The sequence below is a fragment of the Heterocephalus glaber genome, unplaced genomic scaffold, assembly GCF_053883595.1.
Source record: "Heterocephalus glaber isolate CG9 unplaced genomic scaffold, H.glaber_assembly_v1.0 deba00001689, whole genome shotgun sequence".
Lineage (NCBI taxonomy): Eukaryota > Metazoa > Chordata > Mammalia > Rodentia > Bathyergidae > Heterocephalus > Heterocephalus glaber.
The window spans coordinates 15,355,521-15,371,391 of NW_028258414.1; the positions used below are offsets into that span (position 1 = coordinate 15,355,521).

General features: G+C 47.7%; 2 protein-coding genes across 8 annotated transcripts in view; one reads left to right on the forward strand and one right to left on the reverse strand.

The window, feature by feature from the left end:
- Positions 1–15,871, reverse strand: part of Edc3 (enhancer of mRNA decapping 3) — a 231,312-nt gene that overhangs the window by 146,647 nt on the left and 68,794 nt on the right. The window lies entirely within an intron of this gene.
- On the forward strand, positions 5,282–12,429 carry LOC147821880 (cytochrome P450 1A2-like). 3 transcript variants are annotated; one of them, XM_087198875.1, is made up of 7 exons: positions 5,282–6,288; positions 7,190–8,029; positions 8,510–8,630; positions 8,953–9,042; positions 9,402–9,525; positions 10,295–10,381; positions 11,900–12,429. In XM_087198875.1, the coding sequence occupies exons 1-7, from the start codon at positions 6,223–6,225 to the stop codon at positions 12,240–12,242; spliced, it is 1,671 nt and encodes a 556-aa protein (XP_087055001.1). In that variant the 5' UTR covers positions 5,282–6,222; the 3' UTR covers positions 12,243–12,429. The 3 variants fall into 3 exon arrangements, with proteins under 3 accessions (XP_087055001.1, XP_087055000.1, XP_087054999.1); XM_087198874.1 differs by having other exon boundaries at positions 6,180–6,373; XM_087198873.1 differs by lacking the exon at positions 8,510–8,630 and having other exon boundaries at positions 6,180–6,373; positions 8,631–9,042.

Below are 15,871 nucleotides of genomic sequence, written 5' to 3' on the forward strand. Positions count from 1 at the left end.
TCAATAAACTCTAACCATCATTACTCTTCTGGAAGATGAATACAGGGAATTCTCTATTCGGTGTCTTCACAGAGTTCCCTGCAAGTTCACATTCTTGCTCGTCAACAGTAATTTATTCAACAAATCATTTTCTGAATATATGCTACCTGTTAGTTCCAGGGCAAAAGACTAGAGATATGAAGAAAAGCAAGCCAGGGCCGGGGATTTAGCTCAGTGGTTCCGCCACCTGAGTTTGATCCCCGGTACCCACCCTCTCCCCAAAAAGAAAAAGAAAAGTAAGCCAGGTGTAGTACCTGCCTGTTAATCTCAGCATTCGGGAGGCTGAGGCAGGAGGAAAATTGTGAGTTTGAGGTCAGCCTGGACTATATAGTGAGTTCAAGACCATCCTGTAACACATAGCAAGACTTTGTCTCAAAAAATAAATAAATAAAATGAAAGGGTAACAGCAGCCAGATTTAACCTAATACATTCTACACTTCAGTTTAAAATGGTGAATTTCATCCCATAGATAGATAGGTAGATTGATATCACCAGGATTTTTAAAAGTGACAAAAAAACATAGAACTGCACAACATAAAAAATAAATCTTAGCCAAGTGTGGTGGAGCACACCCGTAATGAGGCAGAACCACCAACCATTCCAGACCAGCCTGGGCTACATAGTGACTTCATGCCCAGTCTGAACTACATAGCCAGACCCTATCTCAAAAGACAAACAACAACAGAAAGAATATACCTTAATTTAAACTATAAAGTGGTGTGGCTCAGTAGATGGGCACTAGTCTAGCATGTGTGAGGTATTATGTTCCATCTCCAGAATCACGCAAAAAGTTCAGGCTGGGCTGGGGATTTAGTTCAGTGCTTTCGCTGCCTCCTGTGGAAGCGCAAGGACCCAAGCTCGATCCTTGGTACAGGAAAAAAAAAAAATTTTCAGGCTGGCCTTGAGCTCAGTATGTAACTCAGGCTAGTCTCCAACTCAGGGATCCTCCTGCCTCAGCCTCCCAAATGCTGGGATTATACATGTGTGCCACCATACCTGGTCTGCTTTTATTTTTCATATCAATGAAATCATGCTATGTGTGCTCTTGGGGGGGGGCTGGAATTTTTAAGCTATCTTTTTATTAGTGTATGTTTGCAATCAGTGGTATCTCAGTTCATGAACTTAATTCTTTCCATGATTCTGGTCACAAATCGAATTGGTCAAGAACTGAATCAAATTTCCCCATAAGGTCAACCTTGAACCTAAGCATTGAATTTGATTTGGTTCTCATCCAATGCAGTTTGTGACCAGTATCATGAAAAGAATTAAGTTCATAGATAGAGGTACCACTGTACTTACGTTTATTTTGGGGGAGTTGGTACAAGTGTATGTCATATCTTGATCATTTTCTGTCCCTTTATCCCCACTTCTTGCCCTGTCTCCTCCTTCTGGAATTTTTTTTGTAGCAAAACATTTATTGGTACATTTTACACTGTGCTTTTTTTTGTTGTTGTTGTTCTGGGGATGGAACTCAGGTCCTTGTGCTTGCACAGCAGGTGGTGAAACCACTGAGCTAAATCCCCGGCCCCTATTGGTACATTTTAGACATACATAATGATAACACCCATCATAGGGGATTGCACCTGTAGATGATACCTCTCACCTCTCTTTTCCCATTGGCCCCTCCCCTCAAACCTCTGCCGTCCCCATATACAAAAGCTTTGTTTCCAGTTTTTCCTTCTATTTTTTTCTTGTCCCTTCCTTCCTTTCTCCCTCCCCTCTCCCTTGTTTCCCTTCCCATTTCAACATTTTCTTCCCATTTCCCAATATCTGTTATACATTTTAGTCCTTATTTCCAATTCCGGTTTCTCACACCAGAGAATGCGGTATTTAAACATGTGTGTCCGATTTATTTCACTTAAGAGTATAGTCTCGAGGGCTGGGGATTTAACTCATTGGTTCCGCCACCTCCTTTGCAAGGGCAAGGCCCAGACTTCGATCCCTGGTACCAAAACAAAAACCAAAAAACAAAAAAGAGTATAGTCTCAAGGTGCATCCATTTAGCTAACATGTGGTTTTTTTCTACACAATGGAGTGCTACTCTGCCATAAAGAAAGATGAGCTTGAGCCATTTATAGCTAAATGTATGTTTTTTTCTTCTAGACCTTCATGGCTTTATTTCCAACATTTAAATCTTTGATCCATTTGAATTTATTTTGGTGTTCAGGGGGTAAAGCCACTCTTTTCCAATGTGAAGTATTGAATAATGTATCTTTCCCCACTTAATAAATTTTGGGGGGCATTTTTAGGTTAATAGAAATATTGAGTGGAAAGTACAGAGGTCCCAGATATCTCCATGGAGCCTCCTCTGTTATTAACATTTTGTACTAGTCTAATACATTTGTTACAATTGATGAATGAATATTAATACATTGTTATTTAACTAAAGACCAGCCTAATGTGGTAGCACACACCTGTAATCCCAGCATTTGGGAGGCTGAGGCAGGAGGATTTCTGTAAGTTCAAGGCCAGCCTGGGCTACATAATGAGTTTGAGGCCAACCTGGACTATGCAGCAAGACCTTGTCTCAAGAAAACCCCCAGAGAGAGAGAGAGAGAGAGAGAGAGAGAGAGAGAGAGGACCAAACCCATGCAATTAGAAGCTGGGATTGTGGTCACTTTGGAGAGGGGAAGACAAGGATGCTGAGAGGGAAGAGGCCACGGATCCTGTCTCCTCTGCTAATATGAGAGCTATTACGCACTTCGTCAACTTTATAAAAATTCATTGAGCTGTATTTCTCTCTCTCTCTCTCTCTCTCTCTCTCTCTCTCTCTCTCTCTCTCTCTCTCTCTCTCTCTCTCTCTCCCTCCAGAGTCTCACTACGTAGTTCAGGCTGGCCCTGACTGAACCCACTATGTATCTCAGGCAGGCCTGGAACTCACCACGATCCTCCTGCCTCCACCTCCCAGGTTCTGGAATTACAGGCATGGGCCACCATGTACTACTCAAGAAAACATTTAAAAGAGAATAGTCTCTCCTGGCATGTTCAAATGGAGGAGGAACAGAGGAAGGGGGAGGAAGAAGAGAAGAAAGGGAAAAGGGAGGAAACAAAGTAAGAAAAAATGGAAACAAAGCCTTTGTAAATGGGGAGGAGAAGAAGGGTTGAAGGGAGGGGAGGGGAATGGGGAAAAAAAGAAGAATTAAGATATATTATGCACAGGAACAGGTCTCCTTGTGATCCATATATAGTAATTAAAAAAATAAAGGGCCAGGGATTTAGCTCACTGGTTCCGCCGCCAGCCTGGCAAGCGCAAGGTCCCGAGTTCGATCCCTGGTACCCTACCCCCCCCAAAAAAACCCAAGAAAATAATCTCTCATGGAGAAATGTCCAAATATTTATGTGGATGCTTCCCATTTCTTGGGAGTGGGCTACACATGGCCACTTCCTTCCCATGGGTGCAGTATGGGAAGGGAGAGAGTAACCTCACAGGGAGGGATCTAACTCGACTCCAGCCAGCTGCCCAGTCCCGTGGACCAGGCTGTCACGCTGCGCTGTGTGCCCTGTGTGTTGTGACAGCGGCGGGACTCGCCCCGAGGTCTTCCCACCACCAACCCATAGCCTTAGGCTCGCCCTGAGCAAAACCCCAAATTCTAACAGTGGGAAATCCGCAAAACACCCGGTCAAGACTCCTGACGGTTGTCAAGGTCACCAAAAACAAGGGTAACCCGAGAAAGTGTCATAGCCACAGATCGTCCAAAGACCCATGATGTTTAAATATCTCGTGGTATCCTAGATGGGACCTGGGACAAAAAAAGGACTTGAATGCAAACTGAGGACATTTAAATGCACCGTGGACTCCGGTTCATCAGTGAGATGGTGTCAGTGGTCTGTAACCCCAACCTCACTTTAGGCCTCGTCCCTCATTGACTGAGTGGACCCTGCTGGAAACGGCCTTCCTGTCCCCTCATCCACAAGATCTGCTCTGTCCCTCTCTGAGTTCCATCCTTGCCCCTCAGCATCTCCATGAGTCAATCCCACAGCTTCCTTGTTTTCAGGAGTTAAAGTTCCAGTCTAATCCAAGCCAAATTTTTACTCCTCAGCTAGGAGTAGTGGTGCTCACCTGTAGTCCCAGCATTCTGGGAGGCTGAGGCAGGAGGATCATAAATTCTAGCCCAATCCAGGTAATGTAGCGACTTAGTGAAAGTCTATCTCAAAATAAAAAAGGGGCTAGAGATGTAGCACAATGTGAAGGCCCTGGGTTCAATTCCCTGTGTGGCAAAAAATAAATAAAAATTTTTTTATTTCTCATATCCAATGTAAGATTTGCCCCCAGTTTCCTCTTAGATGTGACCAAGACCTTGGTCTAGCTTGAAGATCTTTTCAACAATGAACACCCATGTGACTTCATCTAGGCTCATGATAACTGACATTTCTCTTGAGTACTTTCTCCTGATTGATAGAAAAGTAGATAGGCACATGACAGATAAATAGGTAATGAATGGAAAAGGTTTTTTTGAGGGTGGGGTACCAGGGATTGAACTCAGGACCTCGTGCTTGCCAGGCAGGCACTGTGCCTTCATCCTGGGCCCAGTATTATTATTATTATTATTATTATTATTATTATTATTACTGAGACAGGGTCCCTCTGCTGCTCTGGCTGGCCTTGAACTCTTGGGCTCAAGTGGCCCTCCTCCCCAGCCTCCTGAGTAGCTGGGACTACAGGTGTGCACCACTGTGCTTGGCTAAAATGTACACTTTTTTTAACCATTTGAAAGGAAGTTACAGGCATTAGGACACTTCCCCCTCAAATAATACAGTATCAAGCTCCTAAAAACATGAATACACTCCCACAGAACCATGATACAGTATTCAGTTCACATCTAAGAAAACTACCATTTATTGTAGAAAATCATTTAATCTCCATTCCATGTTTCTTTTTCTTTTTTGGTACCAGGGATCAAACTCGGGACCTTGAGCTTGCAAGGCAGGCGGCAGGACCACTGAGCTAAATCCTCGTCCCTCCAGTGCATGTTTCTATGTCCCCAAGAGTCCGAAGAATACCTTCCATGGCTTTGAAAACAATTTTTGGGGCCAGGGATTTAGCTCAGTGGTTTCGCTGCCTGCTGCGCAAGCGCAAGGGCCCGAGTTCAGTCTCCAGTACCAAAAAAAAGAAAACAATTTTTGGTTAAATCCAGGATCCAATCCAAGTTCACATTTTACATTTGGTTGTTACATCTCAGTAGCCTCTTGGCTCTAGAACAGGCCCTGGTCTTCCTTTTTTCTTTTCTTTTTTTTTTGGTAACAGGGATCGAACTCAGGTCCTTGAACTTGCAAGGCAGGCACCGGAACCACTGAGCTAAATCCCCGGCCCTGGTCTTTCTTAATGATACTGATCACTTTGAAGAGCCCAAGCCATGGCCATGAGAAGCAAGCAGCTAAAAGCAAGGACTTTTCATTCACTTTTTAATTTCTTATCATTTGTTCCACAGGAGGGTGGTAGAGGGGTACATTGATCACCTCTATGTGGCTGAGACCAAGTATCTGACATAAACAACTTACAAGGGGGAAGGGTTTATCTTGGCTCACAATTGCAAAGGTTTCAATCCATGGTTGGCTGGCTCCAGAAACATCATGGCAGAAGGGCCTGGAGGAAGAGAGCTGCTCACCTTATGGCAGCCAGGAAGCAGAGAGCTGAGAAAGAGCCCAAGAGGAAGAGGCCAGGGGCCAGACATAGTCCCCAAGGTCATGCCTCCATGACACACCCAGGAGTGTGCTTTATTCTCATAGGCACCTCTCCATCCAACCAAGTTGACAGTTAAGATTAACAGGGTCTATCTTTAGAAAGTAGGACCCTCATTGTCTGTTTGCAAATGGGCACTTGGGCTGAGATTTAGAGACAGCTAGACCATGTCCCCTTCCTGTTCAGCTTGGACTGCATGGCCAGAGGCAGGAATGGGGGCAACACAAGGTCTAATTTCCACTCCTACCAGCCTGCCCTGCCCTTGAGAGAGAGGAACCCCCTAACCTGGACCCTGAAAAGAACTGGACACCCAGACACCCACGACCCCTCCTGGCCTGTCCCTAGAGAGCTGTCCTGAGCTCTGAGAATAGGTGGAGCTGTGTGGTCATTGCCCAATGCCAAGGGTCAACCCTTCAGACTTTGTTCAGTGATCCATTTTTGATATCAGGTAACCAGGCCAGCTGGGCCTATCTGATGGGGGTGGCGTTTATAAAAGGCCCCTCATGTGTAGCCAGAAACCCCAGACGGGCCCCCACAACCCTGCTAGTCTCCAGCACCTGCTTCCACAGGTACCTTCCTGGGCCTGGTTTCCAGTCCTGGGTCCCCTGCCATGAATTCTGGGGACTGAGAGAGATGGAGAAACAGGAACTACAGGTAGGGGTAGGAGGCCTGAGTCCTGGTCCCTGCTGATCAGCTCTGGGTTCAGTTCCTCCATTTTTCAGTGAGTGGTTTGCACTGGCCCATCTCTAAGGACTCTTACTGGACAGAGAGATGGGGAGGGAGAGTAGCCTTGACCTGGCTGCAGCAACCTCAGCTTCCAACGCTGAGAGGGGACAGGAGCTATCCTTGCAGGAGGAGCTTTGCTTGGTGTTGATAAAGGGTGCTGTGCTATCAGGGGCAGGGGCATCACAGGCGTCTGCATCACCCCTGGGAACCTGCCCTTCTCCATGCTGGGGAAGGGCTTCCTGTTGCCAGGATATGGAGAGGGTATCAACAGGAAGCCCACCTTGATATGGAGCTTTGACACAATGCACAGCTCACACTCTGTCATGGTAGTGTCAAGGGTTCTGTCCTTCGCATACATCCTTGTGTTGGAGGGATCACTGCCTCCACTACAGCTTCAGAATTAGAAATGAGGGAGAGGGCCGGGGATTTAGCTCAGTGGTTTCACCGCCTGCTCTGCAAGTGCAAGGACCTGAGTTCAATCCCCGGTGCCAAAAAAAAAGGAAGGAGGGAGAGGCAGGGATGGGAATTCAGACACCTGAGCTGGGGATCCTGGGCTCCTTTCCAGCCCTGGGCTCTCTCACATGCTCAGGGCACCTCTCAGGATGTGTCTTAGTTCTCTGGAGTCCAGCCTTGAGCTGAGCTCAGAATGCTTCGGTACTTACTGAATGGGTGACTGATTGACTGAATGAACAGACAGCACCATCTCCATCCTCAGCCTGTCCCTTCCACCCTTCTCCTTTGCAGTTGGTACCGATGGCATTGTTCCAATTTCTTCCCTTCTCAGCCACAGAGCTGTTCCTAGCTGCCACCATCTTCTGCCTGGTACTCTGGGTAGTCAGAGTCTCTAGGCCTCAGGTTCCCAAAGGCCTCAGGAGGCCCCCGGGACCCTGGGGTTGGCCACTGATTGGCCACGTGCTGACCCTGGGCAAGAACCCACACCTGGCTCTGGCCAAGCTGAGTGAGCGCTACGGGGATGTGATCGAGATCCGCATTGGCTCCACGCCCGTGGTGGTGCTGAGCGGCCTGGACACCATCCGCCAGGCCCTGGTGCGGCAGGGTGACAACTTCAAGGCTCGGCCCAACCTCTACAGTGTCACCCTGATCACTGATGGCCAGAGCATGACCTTCAACCCAGATTCAGGACCCGTGTGGGCTGCCCGCCGGCGCCTGGCACAGAACGCCCTGAAGAGTTTCTCGGTGGCCTCAGACCCGGCCTCATCATCCTCCTGCTACTTGGAGGAGCACACGAGCAAGGAGGCTGATCGCCTTGTGAGCAAGTTGCTGGAGCTCATGGCAGGGCCTGGGTGCTTTGACCCCTTCATCCAGTTGGTGGAGCCAGTGGCCAATGTCATTGGCGCCATGTGCTTTGGGAAGAACTTCCCCCAGATCAGCAAGGAGATGCTCAGCATCTTGGCAACCAGCAATGACTTCGTGGAGAACGCCTCCTCTGCCAACCCCGTGGACTTCTTCCCCATCCTCCGCTACCTGCCCAACCCCATGCTGCAGCGGTTCAAGAGGTTCAACCAGCGGTTCCTGCACTTCCTGCAGAAGATGGTCCAGGAGCACTACCAGGACTTTGACAAGGTGCGCCTGGGATGCGATGTGTCCGTCCAAGGTGGCCATGAGGCAGTGGTGCTGCCAAGGCCTGGGGGGGATCGGGGACCGGGGGCCATCCCTCCCCACTCTGCGCCTGTTTCCTTATCCTTATAGCCTCCCTCTTGGGCCCACTCAAAGCCCTGGGAAGAAAAGCCTGTGAAAGGCACCTATTATTATTAGAGGAGTGAGAAAGCTTTTGTTCTGCAGGAACCTGAACCCCAACAGCAGCTAATCCCCAGCTCTGTGTCACTTTTCTTCCCTGTGGTCACACCAACCTCTTCCTCCTTTGACCTGGAGCCCCAGGGTTTTCAGGAAGAAGGGTCAAAGGGGCATTAATGACACTTTAAACCAGCCAGGGTGGCCCCGCTCCTAATGCCCACCCTGCCCAGGCCGTGGGGATGCACCAGGTGGGCTGGGACTGGGTCCAGCCTTCATCCTGGAACTGTTCCCAAGCATGTGTGCCCTCAGAACAATGTCCAGGACATCGTCAGTGCCCTGTTCAAGCACAGTGAGGAGGACCCCAGGGTGAATGACAACCTCATCCCCCAGAAGAAGGTTATCAACCTGGTCAATGACCTGTTCTTGGCAGGTAGGAGCCAGAGCCCCGCACTCTGCTCACACACATCTGTGCCAGCCTGAGCCCAGCCACGCACCTGCTGACCACACACCGGCTGGTCCAGGACACAGACACCCAGCCTGGGATCAGGGTTGGAGCTCAAGCTGGGCCGTCCAGTCCCAGTGGAAACTCAATCGAGTCTCCCTCCTTTTCCAGGCCTCAGGTTCTCTGAATGATAATGAGTCAACCCCTGCCCTTTGGAAAGATAATCCATGTTCTGCTCCTAGGGGTGCGTGGGGCTCATGGCTTCCTTGCTCCTGTCTCCTTCTCCCTCCTCTCACTCGGGGCTGCTCAGGCTTTGAGACGATCACCACCACCATCACCTGGTGCCTCTTGTACCTTGTGACCAACCCAGAGATCCAGAGGAAGATCCAGAAGGAGCTGGGTATGTGACGCCCCAGCCCTGGGCTCAGGAGGCACTTGGGCCTCAGGGCATTTGTTCAACCTAAAAATATCTGTTAGAGCTGGGCATGGTGGTGTGTGCCTGTACTCCCAGGAGGACTGCAGCAAATTCCCGGCCAGCCTGGGCTACTCAGCAAGACCGGATCCCCAAATAAAATAAATTAAAATACCTATTATGTCCCTACTATGTGCAAGCCCAGGTCCCAGAAAATGTTGAGTGGATTTGTAGAGTATCAGACATATGAGATGTAGTCACACAGTGACAAATGGTATGATGGGGGACACGGATGCCATGGGGCAGTCCTCGCAGCTCCTGAGCTCTGCACACCCTCGTTTCTGCAGACACTGTGATTGGCCAGGACCGGCGGCCCCAGCTGGCAGACCGACCCCAGCTGCCCTACCTGGAAGCCTTCATCCTGGAAGTCTTCCGACACTCCTCTTTCGTGCCCTTCACCATCCCGCACAGGTGAGGCCCCATGGCATGCGCCCCTGAGCCCTGCCATGTCCCCCTTCCCAGCTTCTTGGTGCCTCCCCTGGCTCCTTCTCAGGGTCTCCTTCCCAGCCATGACACCAGCTTCCTGTGGACCCCCAGCTCCCCGTCTGGCCATTCATGATCCAACCATGCAGAGCCCAGGAGAAGGTCACCCTTGTGATCTCAGCTGTCACACATGCCCTCTTCTGCAGCCAGGCCGCCCCACCAACCCTCCAATCCAGCTTATGCTGGAACTGTTGCCTGGACGGACTCGTATCCACATACCCTGCCCTTGCCCAGGGTCAACCCCAACCCAAGCTTGATGTCCACTTCCACCTACACGTTGGTCCAGTTATTCCAGGAGCAAGAGGCTTGAAACAAGGCGGGCATGATGGCACACACCTGTAATCCCAGCACTCTAGGAGGCTGAGGCAGGAGGATCACAAGTTCCAACCCAGCCTGGGCAACTTACCAAGGCTTTATCTTAGAAAGGGAAAAGACTTGAAGCACTAGGGCCTGCCCAGACTGCCTGTCTCTGCACCCAAAAATGGCACAGCACACAATTGGGCACAAAGAGAAGTTTGTGTACCATGTTGAAGTGGAGGAAGAGCCAGGATAATTTCCCCTCCTCCCTGCCCCTCATACCGTCTCTCACAGAGGGGCATGGAGACTGCGGGGCACAGATGTGAGGTAGGAGGAGGGAGGAGAAAGACACCCCAGCTTTCCAGCCCCCAAGCATGACAGAGCCCTCTTCCCTCCTCAGCACAACCAGGGACACCATACTGAACGGCTTCCACATCCCCAAGGAGCGCTGCGTGTTCATCAACCAGTGGCAGGTCAACCACGACCCGTGAGTATGTGGCATGGCGGGTGCTGTGGGTTCTGCAGTCAGGGGAGCTGTTTGTTCCCTGGAACTGTGTATGCAAGGAGGAGACCCTCAACTGCTGGAGAGTTTATGCCAAGAGACAAAATTCAGATCAGTGTGTTCTATGGCGCCCCTAAGAAATGGCCAGGAAGTCTGCAACAGAGTTTGCCAGCACAAAATTCTACACTGGTGGGTAAGGGAGGGTACTCTGAGGTTCTGAGCCCACAGACTGCTCTTTGGAACCCCACTTTAGTCTACAGCAAGGGAACCACAGAATGTGCCATCCACTCTGGAATGCTCCTGAGTGTGAAAGTGTTATCCATACTTGTGCCATCAATAACCATTTCAAATACTACACATAAATTAGGGCCTTCTATGATTGCCTTTGCTACCACCATATTTGGGGTAGGATGAAAATGAACATGTTTTCCTTTTTACCATCATCATCATCATTATTATTACTGGTTTTTTGAGACAAGCTCTCGCTATGTAGCCCAGGCTGGCCTGGTGATCCTCTTGCTACCTGGCTTTGTTTTCCTTCTTTTAATTTCATTCTTTCTTTTTGTGGTGCTGAGGTTTGAATAAGGACCTCATACTGAGCTATATCCCCAGACTTGTTCATTTTATTTATTTATTTTTGGTACTGGGGATCAAACTCGGGACTTCGTGCTTTGGAGGTGGCCAGAGGCACCACTGAGCTAAATCCCCAGCCCGTTGTTCATTTTATTTTATTTTATTTTATTTTGGTACCGGGGATCAAACTCAGGTCCTTGCACTTGCGCAGCAAGCGGCAAAATCACTGAGCTAAATCCCCGGCCCATTGTTCATTTTATTTTGAGATAGGGTCTCACTAAGTTTCTAGGCTGGTCTTGAAAGTGAAATGCTCCCACTGTGTCCTCCCGAGTAACTAGGATTACTCAAGTGTCACAGTGTCACTGACTCTTTCTGCTTCTGCATCTTTCTTTTATTGTTTGTTTGTTTGTTTTTGGCTTCTTGAGGCAGAGTCTCACCATGCAGTCCAGCCTGGCCTTGAACTCACACTGTAACCCAGGCTGGCCTCCTGAGTGCTGGAGCTACAGGCATGTACCACCACTGGCGGCTGTTTCCTTTTGACAAAGCATTATTTCTTCAAAATAACAAATTAATCAAGGCTGATCTTTGTTGGTTTTGTTTTGTTTTGTTTTGTTTTGTTTGAGAGTGTTTCACTATGTAGTTCAGGCTGGCCTTGTAGCTCAGGCTAACCTCGAACTCAAAGTGATCCTCCTGCCTCAGCCTCTCAAGTGCTGGGATCACAGGTGAGTGCCACCGCACCCAGCATGAGGCTGAACATTTTAGAGGGAGCTCTGTGAAGGAAATAAGCACCAAGCTTCCCCATTTGGTCCCATGCACTAAGCCTTCATTCTCTCACTGTATTCGGACACCTGTGCTCTCTACAGAAGGCCAACTGGGAGCCTCCTGGGCCTCCTGGCCTCCCCAGCCCACAAGGTCCTCTGCTCTCTCCAGGAAGCAGTGGGGGGATCCCTCCGAATTCCGCCCCGAGCGATTCCTCATGGCCAATGACACTGCCATCAACAAGACCTTGAGTGATAAGGTGCTGCTGTTCGGCCTGGGCAAGCGCCGGTGCATCGGAGAGACGCCAAGCAGGTGGGAGATCTTCCTGTTCCTGGCCATCTTGCTGCAGCGGCTGGAGCTCAGCGTGCCGCCCACCACGAAGGTGGACATGATCCCCGTCTACGGGCTGGCCATGAAGCCACACTGCTGCAAGCACATGCAGGCACGACCGCGCTTCTCCAAATCAAGGGGCCTGGGCAGCCAAGGCAGGGGATGGGCACCCATGCGGCCTTGATCTTCTTTCTCTCTTCTTCTTTGTAAAGAACAGTTTTAGCTAGGGGTGGTGGTAATCGCAGCACTGGGGTGGCTGAGGCAGGAGGATGGCCACAAATTCCAGGCCAGACTGGGCTACATAGTGAGACCTGTCTCAAAAAACAAAACAAAAAATAATAATAAGTAAATAAATAAGTCGAAGAAAGCTCTATGGAAATACAATTCTTTTTTTTTTATTAAATAACTTCATTATCACACACACACACATACAAAAAATTCAAACCACTCAAAGAAAAACAATGCAAGAGGAGAAAAAACTACAATAATATTCAAATACAGTGGAACTCAACCAAAACAAAACTGAAAAGCACTTGAACATTTTTCCATATAACTTAAAAAAGCATGTCGAGCACCAACAAGACACCAGAGGATGTCATTTGTTTCAGGAAGTTCCCCAAAACCAACACTGAACAAATAATGATCTGGAAAAAAAATTCCAGTTAGCTAGCAGACTCCACATAAACCAAACTTCTCCCTAATTTACATTTTGATACAGTCATATGACATGCGATGGAAGTACAATCCGAGAAATATGTTCTTAGGCCATTACATCCATGTGCATCCTTATTTACACTATCAGTTTCTCACACCAGAGAAACTATTTGGTATTTACACATCTGTGTCCTATTTATTTCACTTAAGAGTATGGCCTCAATATGCATCCATTTAGCTATAAATGTCTCCAGTTTCTTATTCTTTATGGCTGAGAAGTACTCCGTTTTATAAAAACCCATATCTTCTTTATCCATCCAGTTGATGGGCACTTGGGGTGTTTCCAAGCTTTAGCTATTACAAACTGTGCCACTATAAACATGGGTGCACATATATCAACGTGGTATGATTCTTTTAATTCTTTTGGGAAGATACCCAGCAGGGGTATAGCTGGGTCGAATGGGACCTCTAATCCTAGTTCCTTTTTTTTTTTTGGTACTGGGGATTGAACTCAGGTCCTTGCACTTGTACAGCAGGTGGCCAAACCACTGAGCTAAATCCCCGGCTAGTCCTAGTTCTTTGAGTTATCTCCATACTGATTTCCACAGTGGTTGCACCAGTCTGCACTCCCACCAACAATGGAGAAGGGTTCCTTTCACCCTACACCCTGGCCAGCATTTGTTATTGGTTGATTTCTTGATAGCAGCCACTCTTTCTGGGGTGAGGTGGAATATCAGTGTTGTTTTCATCTGCACCTCTCAAATAACCAGTGATGTTGAACATTTTTTTGTATATTTATTTGCTGCTTTTATTTCTTCGTCTGAAAAATGTCTGTTCATTTGAGATGCCCAATTTTGAATTGTGTCTTTAAATTTAGGGTGTCTGATTTTTTTCATTCTTTATATATTCTAGATAGTAGTCCTTTGTCTAAGGTACAGTTGCTGTAAATTTTTTCCCATGTTGTAGTTTGTGTCTTAGCTCACTTGGTGGTTTCTCTTGCAGTGCAGAAGCTTTTTAATAAGATAAGATCCCAGTTGTTGATTCCTTGTGTAAGTACCCGTGCTACTGAGGTTTTGTTCATAAAATCTTTTCCTATGCCAATATCTTCAAGAGTTCTACCTAACTTATCTTACAGCAAATTTAGTGTTTCTGTCCTAATATTTAAATCTTTAATCCACTTTTATCTTAATTTAGTGCATGGTGATAGGCATGGGTCAAGTTTTAAACTTTGGCAGGTTGAAATCCAGTTTTTCCAACACCATTTATTAAATATGCTATCTTTCCTCCAATGAAGATGGTTGGCTCCTTTGTCAAAGATGAGGTGGCTGAGCATATCTGTAGTTGTTTCTGCATCTTCTAATCTATTCCACTGATCCTCAGGTCTGTTTCTTTGGCAATACCATGCTGTTTTTGTCACAGTTACTTTGTAGTATAGTTTCAAGTTGGGGATTGTAATACCCCCAGCCATATCTCTGTGGCCTAAAATTTCTTTTCCTATTCTAGGTCTCTTCTGGTTCCAAATGACTTTTTGGATTGTTTTCTCTAGTTCTGTAAAATATATTCTTGGAATTTCAATTGGGATTACATTAAACCTATATAATACTTTTGGAAGTATGGCCATTTTCACTATATTCGTTCTTCCCATAGAGGAACAAGGGATGTCTTTCCATTTTCTTATATCCTCCTCAATCTCCTTTTTCAAAGTGCTATAGTTTTCAGTATAGAGGTCTTTTGCTTCCTTTGTTAGACTGACTCCTAGATATTTCATTTTTTTGTATGATATCATCCACGGGCTGACCATGAAGCTGTACTGCTGCGAGCACATGCAGGCGCGACTGCGCTTCTCCAAATGAAGGGGCCTGGGCAGCCAAGGCAGGGGATGGGCACCCGTGGGGCCTTGATCTTCTTTCTCTCCTCTTCTTCGTAAAGAACAGTTTTAGCTAGGGGTGGTGGTAATTGCAGCACTGGGGAGGCTGAGGCAGGAGGATGGCCAGCCTGGGCTACATAGTGAGACCTGTCTCAAAAAAACAAAACAAAAAATAATAATAAGTAAATAAATAAGTCGAACAAAGCTCTATGGAAATACAATTCTTGTTTGGGATTTTTTTTTGGTACTGAGGATCAAACTCGGGACCTTGCGCTTTCAAGGCAGGCGCCGAAACCACTGAGCTAAATCCCCAGCCCTGCAAATACAATTCTTAAGCCATAGAACTCACCTTCTTTAGTGTATTCACGCAATTCCATTTTCTCTGTCTCTGGACCTGTCTGCTCTGCACTTTGCATATAAATGGAACCATGAAATCTTCCGTTTGTGCCTGGCCTGTCTCATAGAATAATGAGAGAAGAATCGGCATAATCTTTCCGGGGTCCTTCCACACCTCAGGAGCCCTGATTTTTTGAGTTCTGAGCCCAGGCCTGGGTCTGTCTCTCCTTCGGCATGGCTGAGTTCTTCTCTCACTGTCCCTCTTCCCTCTGTTCCTGTGTGACCCGAGTCTGAGCGCTTGGAGGGCACAGGGAGGAGAGGGTCCAGCTTGGGAACCAAACCCGGATGAGCAAATAAGGAACTTTTCTGCCCCATCCCAAAAGATAGAGCGTGTGACTTCTCAGCAGGCCTTCATTTGCCCGTCCACAACCAGGGGAGAACAGGCTCCCTGAGGCGCTTCGGTTCCTCCAAAGGTCCAGGTCTCCTCAGGGACAGAAAATACAGCTCACAGGATGGAAGGAAGTGTTTGCAAAACATCTATCTGACAAAACATTAATACTCAGGCAGCCAGGTGGGGTGGTAATCCCAGCACTGGGAGGCTGAGGCGGGAAGGTCAGAATAAATTCAAGGTCAACTTGGCCTACATAGGGAGACCCCATCTCAAAAACAGAAACAATCAAACAAACAGAAGATTAACACTCAGAATGTATAAAGAACACTCACAACACAACAAAAAAGAAACAACTCAATTCAAAAATGGCCATGGATGGTCTTCTAAGGAAAAAAAGTCACAAGAATGGCCAAGAAGCACTGGGAAAGATGTTCGGCATCCTTAGTCACAAAGGAAGTGTAAGTCCGAGCCACACTCTCCACGCCCCTAGGACGGCTATCATTGTTTTTTCAAAATGGGACGATATCAGGTGTGAGCGGGTGGAGAAGATGACCCTGCTGGCCGG

What these genes read in the sequence shown, in the direction of transcription:
- LOC147821880 (XM_087198873.1), top strand. Translation starts at nt 6,194, where the DNA reads ATGGGGGTGGCGTTTATAAAAGGCCCCTCATGTGTAGCCAGAAACCCC. An exon ending in TGGAGAAACAGGAACTACAG is followed by an intron (nt 6,374 to 7,189) that starts GTAGGGGTAGGA and finishes TCTCCTTTGCAG; the next exon opens with TTGGTACCGATGGCATTGTT. An exon ending in CCCTTCACCATCCCGCACAG is followed by an intron (nt 9,526 to 10,294) that starts GTGAGGCCCCAT and finishes TTCCCTCCTCAG; the next exon opens with CACAACCAGGGACACCATAC.